Source organism: Macaca fascicularis, chromosome 6, assembly GCF_037993035.2.
Source record: "Macaca fascicularis isolate 582-1 chromosome 6, T2T-MFA8v1.1".
Classification (NCBI taxonomy): Eukaryota; Metazoa; Chordata; class Mammalia; order Primates; family Cercopithecidae; genus Macaca; species Macaca fascicularis.
Window position 1 is genome coordinate 65,043,659 of NC_088380.1, and position 16,388 is coordinate 65,060,046.

A 16,388-nucleotide genomic window follows, 5' to 3' on the forward strand; every position below is an offset into this window, starting at 1 on the left:
TATCAATATACTGATTTATATCTTGCTTCATTCCATAAGGGATTTAGATCAAAACAGAATAAAATAATATGAGTTAGTTTATGAATTGAATGTTTGGTCTATAGAGGAACAATCAATTAACTTTCTGGACTAAACCTTATAGAAACTGATACCTGGAAAACGACAGTCTAACAAAAGAATTTAGGGTCCTAGAAGAAGGAAAAAAGATGCCTCCATGTTGACTAAAAGTGCTACAGTCATCTCATTTTGTCTCTTCACTGGAGTTACCTCTCAGTATCACAAAGATAGTTTAAAACATTTAGATGTCCTACCTTTAAAAATTAAACCCTAAGCACCAAATAAGCAAATCATTAATCACCTTCCACAATCACTAATCCAAAATCTTCCTCTGGAGTCGTCACAGGGGCCCTCCATGGCAGCATTCCACAGCCTCTCCTAGCCAGGGCCTTCAGCTTCTATCTTCCACTGTCCTTTTAGCCATTTGAATCCATCATTAAAAGGATGCAAAGGTATTTAAATAAAATGCCCTCCTAAACTGTTTAACTGTGAAATTCAATTGCATTCAATATAGCCTTAATGTTTCTGGCATGAAATTAGACTATTTTTACAAATAAGATTATAAAAACGTATTATATATATTTTAAGTAAGGCAAAAAGCTGAACATGTTAGTCACACTGTGTTATGTCATGTTAGACCCTGGCATGTGATTCCAGGTCATAATGCTTCTAAAGAGTCCTCTTAATTGCTGCTAGATGAAATTTGAATTCCTAGAAAGCTGACTTGCATTTCCCTTCTTTCGACCATGCCATACTTGTTCCTGAATGCCAGGCTCTCCATTCTCACAACTAGCCAGAAGAAAAAATAAGAAGAGCTATATAGTACTTATCTATCCAGTGAGGCAAACCCTTATCTTTGTTTGGCTTGGCAGTAAAAAGGCTGAAAAGTGTAATGGAAAGAAGCCTTCGCAATAAAATCCACCAGCAAATATTTCTAATGTAGCTTCAAAGAAGAATGACACATTCTTCATACCACTCTTTTAGCACTGAAGGAGTAGTGTTCTATTAAGCCAAGTAATAGGACCACTTATTAACTTTAACTCATAACTGATAAATGGTGAATTTGTAATACTATTGCTCAACAATCAACACACCAGTCCTAGGGCAGGAGGATGAGAGTCCAAGTAGGGACTGTGTGCATAGGCTTCTATTTCAATCACTACTTCTGGTAAACTTTTGAAGACGACCCTAGACCTCCTGTGTCTCAGCTTTTTCTCATTCTTGCTTTCCTCAAAAAGCAGGAGAGAAAGAGGACCAGCACATGCCAAGTCCTGCCTCTCCAAAGGGTATAGAGTCTTTCTAGACATAAGCTAGGGCTCGTGAAACCAAAGCACGTATCTCTTTTACAATGTTTATTATTCCTTAGCATTGGTCTGTTGCCAACTTCTGATCTGCCCCTTCATGAAGAAAAGGACCTAAATGTGAGAATGAGGATAGGGGGAGTCTTTGGAGATGAAAAGAGCAATTTGGCAAGCCCTTTATTCTAAGCACGATAATTCATGAGCCTGAAATCTCACCCTACACGGGATCTTACAGTAGGACAAAGGGAAAGAAGGTTTTCTGTCAACAAACCCCTAGAATCTCTTACTGCAGTATTGGAAGGGGAGGCTATAAATAAGAGGAAAACAACAACAATTGGGAAAGTCAAGAATCAAGCACAAAATTAATTAGGTCACCTGGAAAAAAACCACCACCTCCTTCCTTTGAGTCCAACATCATATTAATGAATCCTTTTAAGAGGCCCGGGAAGAGTAGTTATACAGAGCATTAACATTCTACATTGGTTCAGTTTGGTCACAACAACAACAACAGATTGGTATGGCATGCAGTGAAACAGATGAAGGGTTACCTAGTTCCAGGCACAAAAGAAAACCACCAGGACTCTCAACTTCTCCTTTCAGCTTTCAAACATATGTGTTACAGATCTAGAGGAGCATGAATAAGCAAATTTGCATTCTTTCCAAAACTACCGAGTTGAATAGCTTATTTCTTTCAAGTCGAAAGTATACGTGAGGCTAATGCAACAAAAGGTGGTTATAATGGCAGGCATTCAAAGAGTACATGGATCCTATGTATTACAACATAAACAAATGGGCTCAAACAACAGAACTTAGGTAGAACAAAAACTGTTGCTTTGTAGCAAGGTACACGTGATAGAAAGGAGACTGGTAATTTCCCCTCCCAAGCAAATCTTAAGAGGTATAAAATGAACTTTGAAGAAAAGCATAAGGCATAGAAGAAAAAATATTGACAAATGCCTACTATGTGCCAGGAACTGTTTCCAAGATCTTTTAATCTCAAGATTAAAGACTATTGATGTGAATTTGTCTGTAAGAATAATGAGGACCTCACTGCTGATGCCTGACCCTCGCCAACAGAACAAGCAAGGCGATGGCACCAAGGCTCCCCCTGACTAGGAAACTCTGGTGATGCAGTTGGAAGTGGGCCACCGAGGTTTGCAGGCATGTCACCCAAGCACTCTAGAGACTGGGGATAGTAGCTCTGGTCAGCAAAAAAGGTAGATACGCCACAGCATCGACTCTGGATGGATCTGGTGATGTTAGAAAATAAGCACCTGCATAGAGTGGGAGAGGATGTCTCCCATCCTTCTCTGCAATGGATTTTTTAGCTGAAAGCCAAAAACTCCGTAACAAACCAGCAGGTGATTTCGGTGGTACCTTAAGCTCTCAGGGAGCTTTCATTTGAGACACTGTCATAAAAGCAGTTGGAAAACCTTCAGAAACCTATATTTAGATAACTGTTATTCATCCAGAGTCCAGCCAGAACATTTACCTGAAAGATATACTTTCAAAATCAGACGCACTGCATATCCAAAACAACCCATGTTAGCAGACACAAAGCCTTAACATGTGCCTTTATTATGCATTGACAAAGTTTCTATGAAAGTCAGAATCCAGCTGACCCAAAAGGTAAGGCAAAAACAAGCAATTTTAAAATAATGACCCTTTGCTCTTATAAATACCCTCAGCAATGAGTTCCTATACACATTTAATCATAAACTCCAGCAAGAAATGGCACATGGTATCACATGTCCAGGGACTTTAATGTATTGCATTGAACCTTAATATATGACCAAATATCAAGGCACAAAGCAAGTTCTATGAGAGCCTGAGCACTTCCTGATTCATATGTTAGAATTCTACTAGAATTCTACTGCTTCATTCTGGTAGAAATATTTCTTGAATACCTAAAATATTCTTAACTGTGAGGCACCAACACATTTTCATATTATTTTAAAATTGAGTCAACATTCTGTTTCCCTTAACCTTCTTTTGGAAATTCAGACAAATTGATATGAGATATCAGAAATTCATGTGTGCCCTTCCCCAGGGAATTTTCAAATAAAAATAGCAAAACAACAAAAAACAAACCCTAAGCCCCACCTTTTAAAAAATTTATTAAATTGTTGCCATTCTCAAAGTTTTTTTTTTCCTCCATGAAATAGTAGCAATTTAAATGTTCTCAAGTTCTCACGCTTGACTTATCTGGGGATGCTTCATATTAACAAAGTAATTTTTATTGCATAACCATTACTTTCTCAGACAATATTCGGTTTTGCACAGTTTACTTTTCATTCTCACTTGATACCAATACTCTAGTTCAAGACAAATCCTCATCTGGTACCTTATAATTCTGAGTTTTACAAACTGAAGGGAATATTGATTACTCACCATATCCAGGAATGCCTTCTAAAGGGAAAATTATTCACGTGCATCATGTTCGCAGATCTTCTGTCATTAATATTTTTCTTGTCTCCTATGTTACATGTAGTGATTTTTACAGATGAATTCCAACTCTCTTGTTTGAGCAGCTATCGTGGGCAATTATTGCAACAAGTATTGAATTCCAAAAGAAAACACAAAATTTCCCCCCACCAATAAAAACAAATTCCAGTTACAAAAGGCCTTCCAGGATTTGAAAAAAGAAACATCACAGAGCACTGCAGGTATGGGTCCATCCATTTAGGTTCCACTAGTTAGTCAACACACTAAAATAACCAGTTCAACTACTAATCCTAAATGGTGGCAAATATTGTCCTGGTAAAATCTAACCACCTTGAGTGTAAATTAATGCATCCTTAAGGAAGGACTCTGGAATGTGAGAAGAAAGGCGTCAAAAGACAGTTTCTTGATATCCTTGTTAAAGAAGTGTTAGAAGGGAAATGGAAAACTTCAGGTTGCTTTGCCATGCTGTCCTTTAGAAATGAATATTGCTTTTTCTTCTTTCTTAGGCACATATTCATGTGTGGTCACTTTAACGCAGTGTTACCTTCTGAGACGTGTCGGACAAAGGCCTGGGCAGAGGGGCTACAAACCACGTATCACCAAAGCCAACTTCTTTCCCAGATTTCAGAATTGCTGGTTCAACTGCAAAAGTAGGAAGGCAACGAGTAATTTCTGCTTTGCAGGACAAGATTACCATTAACTACCATCATGACTTCAGAAGGTGCTGTCACGATGAAATTCCTTTCTGTTGCCTAACCCCATAATAAGGCTGCCTGTTCTCTTTGAGTAAAATGACTAAGCTATTGATCTTTTCACTGCAGAATCCCCTTTAATTTGTTATTATCAAAACCATGTGGGAGCGTTTCATATTTTGCCTTGGAAAGAAAATGAATTTCACAGCTGCAAGTCAGACGTTGTCTAAGAATTTCTTCCCCCGATGTCTTTCTTTTCTCTTTTTTTTCCCTCTCTCTCTCAATCTCTTTTTTCACCCCAAATTCAGTTTTCCAATAGGTGTCATTTATTCTGATGCTCTGACATCTTCTGAAAGATTCTCATGCCCAAGCTATACAGACCTTGCATGCTTTTAAAACACAATGGCAACAGGCTCCTGCTGGAGTCCCCCAGCGCCGAATTTCTAGCAGAACCTTTGGAATCCTCGCAGCCGCCTTGTCTGCCCTGGGCTGTGCCGCCCCAGCTCTGATCAGCTCAGGACACTTGCAGGCTCCGTGGTACTGTACATTAACTCTGCAGCAGCCTGGCTCGGCTGCAGAGACTGCTGTCTGACAGGGGATGTGCTGGCGTCAAGGGGGCCCTCTAGGTGGGTTCCCAGACATTGCAGAGCCGCACACTCCTTGCTAGCCTCCAAGGAAGAGCAAGCAAAAGGGGTTAAAGGAATAGCTCGCTCTGGAAGAGCAGATTTCTTTCAGTAAGTAATTACCAGGCAAGAAAAGCTAAACAAGGAGAAGCCTGTAAAACACCTCGCAGGGAAATTACGCCTTGAACAAATACGGAGGGAGGATTTTTTGTTTGCTTGTTTTCCTTTTTACCCAATGAAAAAAAAGGGAATAAAATAAGTCCAGAGATAATTTGCAAATGATAGAGTTTGGTGGATTTGACTCCTTAAAAAAAGAATACTGGGGTGGGGAAGCCTTGCTTACTTGATGATTTGTAACCATGTAGCTGCAGATGACCACATGGTGATTTTTGGACAGGAAATCCTATGGAAGCCAGTTCTGCAGAAGTCAGTTATACTTCAATTGCAATTGCGCATGCCATAAAACTGCTCATTTGATTAGGGGGTGTGTAGATATGAGGAATGCTGAGATAAAACGTTGCAATCCCTATCATTGATGTTTTGCATTTCCCCATGCTTGCTCCTTTGTTGCAAAAATTCTGTTCAATAATCCCCCGAAAGCACCCCATCACTGTTGATGCCATTTTGGAGCAAGAATAAAATAGTAAACTCTTGTAATAGTAGGTTGGCACTTAAATGGTATTTGTTTGAAATCAGTGGGAGAATGGACTTTGCAGTAGAAGTATACTCAACATTAATGTACCACTTTTAACTTAGGTATTTAAAAAGCCTGTTATGCAATTGCTTAATATTAAATGGAATACTGGCACCACTTAATATAACATGCTATTATCTTCACTTAGGATTTCCCCAGTGAGGTCCTGTCATTGCAGAAAATATTACCCAAGATTGGGTGGAGGGCATGTCCCATAAATTCAAAACCTAGTATAAAGAAAACTAATCTTAAAAACCACCATAATTGGGGGAATTTTCATTTTGATCAAAAGATGATCCTAATAGGAGTATTCCTAGGAGGAAGAAGAACTGGGTGATTCCTTAAAAGCAATTTGGACTTGGAGGTTCAGAATGATGCCGCTGCACCATAAAAGAATCTTGAGAATATTTGTTGAGATTTCCTGTAGCCTAGGCAGTGTCCTCATGACCTCTTTTGGCTAAAGGGACTACATCTCTTCCATAAGGTCATTTGTAATCTGGCCCAGAAAACTTCAGCCTACATTGTTTTTAACAAGCTTTGAATGTTTTGAATGAAGTAATTAAAATTTTGATGTTATATTAGATATTTAAATATTATTATTTAAGAGCTAGGAACTTTTATAATGCCCCAGGTCCCATTCTAAGAGAGTTACAGTATTACCCCATTTAATCCACACAACAACACTATGAGTTAAGGACTGTTACTAGCCCTGTTCTCCAGACGAGGCTATTGAGGCACTCAGATATTAAGTAGCCTGTCTGAGGTTAAATATCTAGTGATTCACTATCTGAATCAAGGAAGTCTGGCTCCAGAGCCTGTACACATTACCACAATATTCTAGCACCTCTATAATCATAATGCCACCTTGTTATACTTTCATACTTTCTAAAATATTATTGTTATATGTATTATTTTAGCATCACAGAATTATGCTGAGGAGATTAAGAAATTTATTATGCCCATTTTAGAGATGCCAAAAAGGTTGTATTTGTTCATTATCAGGCATCCTGTGAGCCGTAGACCTGGAAGAGAATTCAAATTATTTGACTCCGGTTAGTGATCTTTGATAATGATGATGATAATGAAGGGTTTTAATTATTTTAAAACTAACATTTAGTCCTTATACTATACAAGAGAGTAGGTCTCCATGGAAAGTAGCAAATGCAAAGATTTTTTAAAAAGATGTAAAAATATATTTTCCTTTGTAATGAACATCATTTATCTGACATTATTTTCTTAGTCCATTCTATTCTACTCTGTTCATATGTCAAAGTGTCACCTATGGGTGATAGGATAGTAAGAATATATCTGAGTCTTTCTCTACTACCACACAGTCCAACACCCAATACTTGTTAGCTACATTTCCAATTGTGGGCAATGATATAAGCAAAGCACTTCATAAATAAAATATAAATGATTTGGTCATTAAACTACTATATATACTTAAACTAAGGGGATATTTTAGCTGAATATTTTTAAAGTGAATTTTCCTTGGATTTTCATTTTTATTTTTATACATGCAACTGTCTAGAATAAAGTCTAACAAATTAGAACAAAAGGAAACACAACTGAGAAACTATGATAAATAACAGAAAAGCCAAATTTCTGCTTGAAAGATAGCAAAGAAAAAAAGTAATTTATTTCACAGTTTAGAGAATCAAGACTACACATTATTAAACAATCCAAAATTGAATATTTTTGCAGACTCAAGGCAACAAATGTCAAAGAATAGACTTGCTTAGAAAATAGAAATAACTCATTCCCAGCATTTTATTCCATTTATATTAGAAAGAGGGTCTTAAGCGTTATGTCCACTAATTTATATGCTGATACTTTAAAAATTTAACACTTCCTAAATGTATGGCCTTCAAGAAATAACAGTTAGGCAGAACTAATAGGTTTGTAATTTAAAAACAAGTTGTCAAAAATGAAAAAATGTTGTTGAGCTAGGGTAATGCTAGTCTATTTTGTTACACTAAAAGATAATCATCCTTTCATGAAACTTTTAAGAAATACTAGGAAGCCAGTTCTGGTTGCTCATGCCTGTAGTCCTAACTACTTGCAAGGATGAGGCAGGAGGATAACTTGAGCCCAGTTCAAGACCAGGCTGGGAAACATAGACTCTGTCTCTAAAAAATTAAAAAGAAATATCAGATGATCTTTATGGCTAATCTCAGCCCCATTATTTTTATCAATACAGGAGTACGAATTATTAGCAGGGTACCATACATTGGCATAACCTCAGTGAAGTCCCTAGAGCTATGGTGTAATCTCAGCTCTACTAGAACAAAGACTGGTTTCTTGTTTTGTTTTGTGGTTTTTAAAAATTTTAATCCCACAGCAAGCACAAGAGTAAGTGAATTTATATTAACTACCCTTAGATGAGGCTGATTTAAGAAAAAACTCAATCGATAAACTACAAACTCAGAGTAAACCAAAATACTGTAATTCAACATTTTCATTGAAAGATTGCTTAATGCATCCAGAATCAGAGCCAGAAGTATTAAACTAGTCAGTGTCCCATGTCCTTTTTCAATAAAGCCCTTTTCTCTCATGGTTATAGGGTTATGCTCATAAGAGTGAAGGTTTTCAAACTAAGTTCCTGGGAACCCTATGGTTTTTCAAAGTTGCATCAGGTCAGCTCAGGGGCAAGGTACTTTGTGCTGGGTCTAGGAAGCCAGGTACTTTGTGCTGTTTTAACAAGAGTTCTTCTGCTTTAACTAGTTTTATCTCAAAGTTTGATTATATATACAAAGAAAGTCTGGCTCTTTAAAAAAATTTACAAAAACATAATGTATAAATACAGAATAGTTTCTACACAAATTCTTATCTTTGTATTATCAGTTTCAATATTTCATACTCTTAAAATGCCTTCAACTTACAAACTTCCTTCACAATGAGCGTAATAGAATGATTAAGTTAAACCTTTATGCTAGTATAAGCATAGCATAATAAAGTCACACCCTAGTTTCTGAGGTTGGGTGTTTCCTAAACTCTTTAGTCACTTGTACTTATCAGAGGGTGTGATGAGTTACTTCATTGATTTTCCCTGAGTTTCATTTTCAGAAAGGAACTTCAATGCCAAATGTTAAGGTATATTGTTTTGTCACCATCGCATTTTGGTATAATCAATAGCTAATGTCAATGTTTGCCTCCTAAATAACTTTGATGAAATAAAATTGAAACTCCTATATATTTAGACATCAAACAACAAAGACCTAAAAGATGACTTATTTATCTTATATGAATACCAATAATCAGTTCAGATATGTTTGGAAAGTCCCCATTCTTTCAAGAGACTGGATTACTTTTGTGCCTCAGATGTCAAAAACAAAACACTTGGTCACTCTATTCTACATATTGGGTTCATATAAATATATTTACACATACAAAAACCTCTATGTACTTTTCTTAGCATATTCTATATACTATTTATAATAGTATAAATATGTTATACACTAGGATATAGAAGCTACAGTCACCTGGATATCTTGCAGGATGTGACTTCTTGCCTCAAGCTCCCCCCATAAATATATATTTTTTACCAATAAAAAATAAAATTTACATGTGCTTTTCACATGTATGTATGTATGTGTAATTACACATTTTTTTCTTTTTATTGCATGTATCATCAATAAAGAGGTGAGAGTGCCATTAGAATGAGACTGGAAGTGACTGTGCCCTCAACCCCACCTCCCAGCAAGAAAAGAACATTCAAGACCAGATTCTCTATCCCACTTTTACAGAAAGCCAATCCCCCAGGAACAGAACAGTGTCTTCCTCTCTATATTTATGACACCAAAAACATTGTTGGTACTCAGTCAATGTTAACTAATAACCATGTTGATAGTCATGACTTTCCACTTCTGGCAAGTTCTAGCAAAGTCTGAAGGCATGCTGTTCTGCACATTTATAACTGAAATAAGAGAAGCCTTTCATGAAGCCGTGGTTTCAATTGCTGAGAGTCAGGGAACTGCATCATGTTTCAGCAAGTTGCTAGTAGCTACTCCATTCAATTTCTACATATTCTCATAACCCAGGGTACAATCACCAATTGGAAAAGAAAAGATAAATTCATTAAACACCTAGTTTCATCATCTAAAACCAACAAAAATGCTTTGTTGGGACTTTTCATGATTCAATTAGTATAACAAACCATTTTGGATCATATTCCTCAAGCTTAAATCTTCTAATCTTAAATGATAAATACTTTTACAGAAGAAAAACTCATAATATGAGTTCATAATATGAAATATATTTCATAATTGGAATATTTAGAATGCTTGCTAAATTTCACTTTTAATATTTTTTTGTAAGTAGAAGACTTAGGATGCCTAATACTAAAATACAAAGAAGGCACTTAATATTTATACTTAAAAATCAAATGTGGAAAAATGTTCACAGCAAATTTAAAGACAAAAAAGTCAAACGTGTATACTGTCTTGGAGTCCTAAGATGTGAACCCTTATTTTCAGGTTCTGCCTTTTACTTTTTGTGTAATTTTGACCAACTCATTCAACCTCTTTGAGACACAATTTCCTTATCTATAGTATGGAAGTAATACAAACTCTTAGATTATTATAATTTTAATAATTTTAACTTATTATAATTTTAAATATTTTAATTATAGAAAAATACTTTTTAATAAGACGAGTTCTTTAAATGTTGTTTGCACACACTTTTAAAATTTGCTTAGTAAAATATAATAAAATACCAATCATTTGTTTTGCAATTCACTTGAATCAAAATGGAAAAAAAATAAAAAATACAAATAATGTAATGTCAAAACTACTTCTGAAATGGAATTGCATTTCATTTATATCTTAAGCTTTTCTAAAGGCTTTGTATCATATTTGTTTAGAAAATTCAAAGGAGCAAAAATATTTCTCATGTAATAAAGCCCAACTTCAAAATCTACTCATATTATCAGCTGGGCATGGTGACTCACACCTGTAATCCCAACACTTTGGGAGGCCGAGGCAGGAGGCAGGAGGATTGGAGGATTGCTCGAGGCCAGGAGGTCCAGACCAGTCTGTGCAACAGAGCAAGACCGCATCTCTAGAAAAAAATTGAAAAATTAACCAGGTGTGGTGGCACACACCTGTAGTCCTAGCTACTCAGGAGGCCAAAGTTGGAGGACTGCTTGAACCCAAGAGGTCAAGGATGCAGTAAGCCAAGACCACACCACTGCACTCCAGCCCGGGCAACAAGCAAGACCCCATAAAAAAAACACTTATACACAAACACACACACACATACTCCCTTTCTCTCTCTCTCTCTCTTTCCCTCTCTCATATTATGGAATATTATAGATTCCTACAAACGACTTGGGAAAATATTTGAAATAATGCTAGTTAAAAACAAAAACTCTCTGACTTGCAGAATAATATCTTAAGTATAAATTTATCAATTTAAATATATGTCTGTGCTAATATACAAATTTATGCCAATGCAGAGGTAAAGAACTGGAAGGATACACACCAAACTATTGACAAACTGATTACCCTTGAAATAAAGTAGTACAAGTAGAAGCATTCAAAAAGGAAGCATTAAAAAAGCATTTCCACCTTTTATTTTACATATTTCTAAATAGATTAATCTTTTAAATGTGAATATGTTCATGTGTTATTTGCATAATTCAAACAGCAATGAAGAAAAATATATATTTAATATTTATTATGGAAGAATAGTCATTCATAGTTAACATCTAAATATTGGAATATCAAACCCAAGTTTCTAACATTTGGCAGATAGACACTTGAAAAATCTAACCTCTAAACTCAAAGCTGGATAGTTAAATTCAAATATATATTCAAGGATTCAGATAGTCTACTAATATTATTAGCTAAACCAATACCAAGTCTAAAAAATATACATGAATAGCTGATTTATTTTTGTTTTCCATGTCCAGATGAACACTGTAGCTGGTGCTGGAAGCAGAATTCATTCAGAGCTGGATTCTATCAATGTTAAACCTATGTCTACTTCCTAGATGAAATATCTGATCAAATATCCTGATCTTATCATATGTTTATTTCACTCCAGTTCAAATGTGTGGGTATCTGCAAAACTAGATTTTAGCCTGACCTCCAGTCTCCTTTAAACCAGATAATAGTTGCTGGACCAACCATACCAAGAATGGTTCAGGCCAAGAATGAAGTCATTTTGAGCAACACAAAGAGAAATGTTGGCCAGGCACAGGGGCTCACGCCTATAATCTCAGCATTTTGGGAGGCCGAGGTGGGTGGATCACCTGAGGTCAGGAGTTCAAGACCAGCCTGACCAACATGATCAAAATTGGTTTCAGCTAAAAATACAAAATTAGCTGGGTGTGGTGGTGCATGCCTGTAATTCCAGCTATTTGGGAGGCTGAGATAAGAGTCTTGCTTGGAGAGAACCCAAGAGGCAGAGGTTGGAGTGAACCAAGATCGTAGCATTCCACTCCAGCCTGAGCAACAAGAGTGAAATTCTGTCTCAAAAAAAAAAAAAAAAAAAGTAAGAAAGTTGTAAGAGTGCATAGCTGTTCTTTCATTTATCCTGATTAGATGTATCCAAAATAGATTTTCTTTCATTGGTGATTTAATTGATTGTTACTGATTGATAATTAAACCTTTGATGACAGTTCTGTCGCCCACCCTCCCAGTAAAAAAGTAACATAATCCAGTTTTCAGTTCCTCACATAAGGAGGTTGGAAGTTGCCAATCTGTACTAACAACAAAAATGTTGAACAAACTGAAAAATCAACTCTTCTTAGATCCATAAGAGAAGTGAGGTCACACGGCAAACTTCTGCCCAAACCACTGGTGGAGACAGACAGTAGGATATGGAGAATCACAACACACTGGAGCAGAAACCTCCAAGAGAACCAGTGCTGGGGTAGAAAAACCTGAACTATAATTGACAAATCATTAGAGGCTGGGTGCAGGCAAGTCTGAAAGTTGAAAAACTCCAGAGGAACCCAACAATAGGGAGGTCCCCGCAATTCTGTGTGTTTTATCTCCAGGAGTGCTACCAAGTTCTCACAGTAAATATTGGAGAAAAGATTCTCTCATGCTTCCAGCAAGAGAGGGAAAAAGTAAACATTTTTAAATCTGCTGAAGCTTGGTTCTTCCTGAGGAGAAACTGGTTAATCAGAGCCTAACCTGCTGGGGATTTTTGTTCCATTTTGTTTTGTTATATCAGAGACTCACTGACCTGGGGAAAGAAAAATGCCCAACTCCAGCCCACTCTAGCCTACCATGTGGGAGAAAGGAAATACTCAATTCCAGCCCACTTGAGCCATTCTCTCCCACCTATGGTATAAGAAAAAAAAAAAAAAACCTGAAGAACACTTAGGAAATTCACAATCCAGAGGCCCAGGCTCACCAAAAGACTGAAACCTAATATAGGATGATAAAAAGCTTCCCCTCCACTGCCCACCTTACCACCACCCACATAACATTTTTTTTTTTTTTTTTTTTTTTTTTTTTGAGGCAGAGTTTTGTTCTTACTGCAACCTCCGCCTCCCAGGTTCAAGCAATTCTTCTGCCTCAGCTACCCCAGTAGCTAGGATTACAGGTGTGTGTCACCAAGCCCGGCTAATTTTTGTGTTTTTTGTAGAGATGAGGTTTCACCACATTGGCCACGCTGGTCTCAAACTCCTGAACTCAGGTGATCCGCCTGCCTCCACCTCTCAAAGTTCTGGGATTACAGGCATGAGCCACCACGCCTGGCCCACCCACATAACTTAAGGCCTATTTACAGGAGTTCCTTTTATCCAGTACATGCCCAGCTATGAAGAAAAAATTGCAATGCATAGTTAAAGGCAAAGAACACAGTTTAAAGAGACAGAAGAGGTATCAGGACCAGACATTCCAGATATGTTGGAATTATCCATATGATACAAAAATGGCAGGTATACGTCAATATAAATTTGTGCAAACCCATAGAATGTACAACACTAACAGTAAATTCTAATGTAAACTATATGCTTTAGTGAATGATGTATCAATGTAGGTTCAGTTGTAAAAAATGTACTTTAGTGGGGGGATATTGTTAATGGGGTGTCTATGCATGTGTGGAGGTTGGAGTAAATGGAATATCTCTGGACCTTTCTGTGAATTTTGCTGTGAACCTAAAATTGCTTTTAAAAATGAAGTTTTTGCAAAGTTACATGATAAGCATTAATATTTTATACCCAGAATATGCAAAATTTTTATACAATTTCAAATTTATGGATGCTAAAATTGCTATTAGTAATGTCAGTGGATTCCATTTCCTTTACAACTGCTTGAAGCAAAGACGTAATTTTCTCAAGAACGTTTAACAGACATTTTGACAATCTATTTATAAAATCTGTAACTTATCACATAGTTTCCTTTTAAATAGATGCAATATCATTTAAAGTTTCATTTTTAAGAGGAAACATTATTTCATTTAGGAAACCATGCAAGTTCAACATGGGAAATACAAAAATAAAACAAAATAAACACACAAGAAAGAATCAAGTCATCCATAATTCCACTCCCAAAAGACAAGTCAGTATATTTCCTTCCAGTCTTTCTCCCCTTCAGGAATAGTGGATTTACCACCAATTTTTATGTTGTTGTAAGAATATTTAACTGACCTCTGAATTTGGTAAAAAGTACTGCCTGAGAAAGAACTCTTTTATTTGCCAAATGGCACATGGTAAAGAAATTACCATGAAAATACTCAAACCTCTCCACTCTCACAGGTTTACTGGGGAAGGCAGTTCAGTCAGATGGGGCTTACAAAAGTTATTATTCTCTTTAAAACCCTTGTGATGAACTTTTACCAGTAGATAGTCTCAAGAGGGTATTCCTCTGGATGTTTCTATTCTTAACTCTTTAGTTTTGATCCACCTTTGGGTCTGCTGGTGTATTTCTTTTAAAAAATCTTAAGTAGTATATTGTTGCATATACTACTATAGTAGTAGGACATAGTAGATGTATTGTATGGTCCAGGTAAAACTAAGAAATTATTTTTACCTACTTTTAGAATGGAATACGATGTGTGGTCTACCATATATATTGTCAATCTAATTTAATGCTTCTTTAATATTCTGCCAGTACTGGTTTTTAGTACTTTTTAAAAATTATATATATATATATTTTTTTTTCGCAGTGTTTTCAGTCACTTTATTAGGAAGCTGGAAGAGGTTGCATCAGAGGCTGCAGGTAAAATGCCATTTAAAATCCAAAGGCCCCATCAACCACTTCTAACATGTGCACATATATAGTTACACATCATTGACAGTTAACAGAGTTAGGTATAAAAGCAAATATGACTATGTTATTTACAAATACATATATTTGTGTATATCTAACATATGTATATTACATATATATATACACAGACACACAAATGAAACATTAAAAATTAAAATATTTCATTTAGCAAACTATGCAAGTTCAACATGGGAAATACAAAAAAAAAAAAAAGAAATACACAAGGAAGACATATATATATATGTATATATTTTTTTATTTCAACATCTTGTATTTACTATGTAGAGACATTGCCACTCCATTTTTGAGTTATTTTTGAAATAGATGACTAAGGATTATCATTAGCATGTAGTGGGGTATATAAGGGTAGTGGGGTTTTCTGGTCTGTTTTGTCCTTGGTATATCCTCTAATGCCTAGAATAGTATCTGGTACATAATAAGGACTCAGTTGAGTCCTTATTATCTTGACATTGACTTTTTTAGTATTTTATTATCATAAATATTTAATAAATCAGTCTCTATACCGAACATGATTACTTATGTCTGCCTATAGTTCCTTCTAAAGACCTTGCCTTTTCTGCACTTCACCATTATAAAATGTGATGGGAAAAAGCATGACAACTTGACTCACTGGCATCTGCTTCATTTACTGGGCAGCAAATATTAATATTTGCTCTTTGGAATATGAAAGATCCTAAGTGAAATTGAGACGCTAGTCAGTTCAAGGTGGGGTTGAACCAAAATGTCCTGTAGACTCGGGGGCTGAAGTTACCATTTTGGGTTCAGTGCAAACTGATAACTAAAGAGAGAGTGGCAATTACAGAGAGAAGGCAGGAAACAGCAGAAACACAGAGACAAATGAAATCGGTGATTATATGGCCCCAAAGAGAGTAGCTGCCTTAATTTCAGTTTTCCTAATCCAATAGACCCTGCTACACTTGTTTCTGTGAAATTCTGTATCTTCATAGTAACTATGTTCCCTCCTTCCTACAGGAGCTAGTCTGAGTCAGTTTCCTTTTTTTGCAATCAAAATTGTGATGATTCATCATATAAGAAACCTTATGTTGCTATTCATAAATTATTTCCTTCCCTCCTGAAATAAAGTCATCTAAAATTAATGCTATATTGTAATATTGAATAGCCACAAAGAATGAACTTGACATTGAATTAATGGTTACATGGGGGCTTAAATTAAAATGCACAGAGTGGCGTTAACAATGTATCCACATCTAGATGTTCTGGAGACTGTTCTTTTTCTCTGACTGACATCTATTACACTTCCATTCAAAATATTAGCTTTTCATTTTCTCAAACCCCTTTTCACAGTTTTCTTCATTAAAATTCAGTTT

At 36.0% G+C, this 16,388-nt stretch overlaps 1 protein-coding gene across 5 annotated transcripts in view; it reads right to left on the minus strand.

Annotated features, from left to right (window-relative positions):
- Positions 1–16,388, minus strand: part of PDE4D (phosphodiesterase 4D) — an 807,734-nt gene that overhangs the window by 612,056 nt on the left and 179,290 nt on the right. For 2 of the 5 annotated variants that reach the window (XM_065546289.1, XM_005556961.4), the window contains exon 1: positions 3,750–5,060. The exons of 2 other annotated variants lie outside the window; for them this stretch is intronic. Coding sequence is in view for 2 of the 3 variants with exons in the window: in XM_005556961.4 (XP_005557018.1) it covers positions 3,750–3,796 (47 nt within the window). In the remaining variant the exon portion in view is untranslated. Of the gene's footprint in view, positions 1–3,749; positions 5,061–16,388 lie in introns of those variants that run through there. One more of the 5 variants, XM_015451424.3, reaches the window with a different exon arrangement.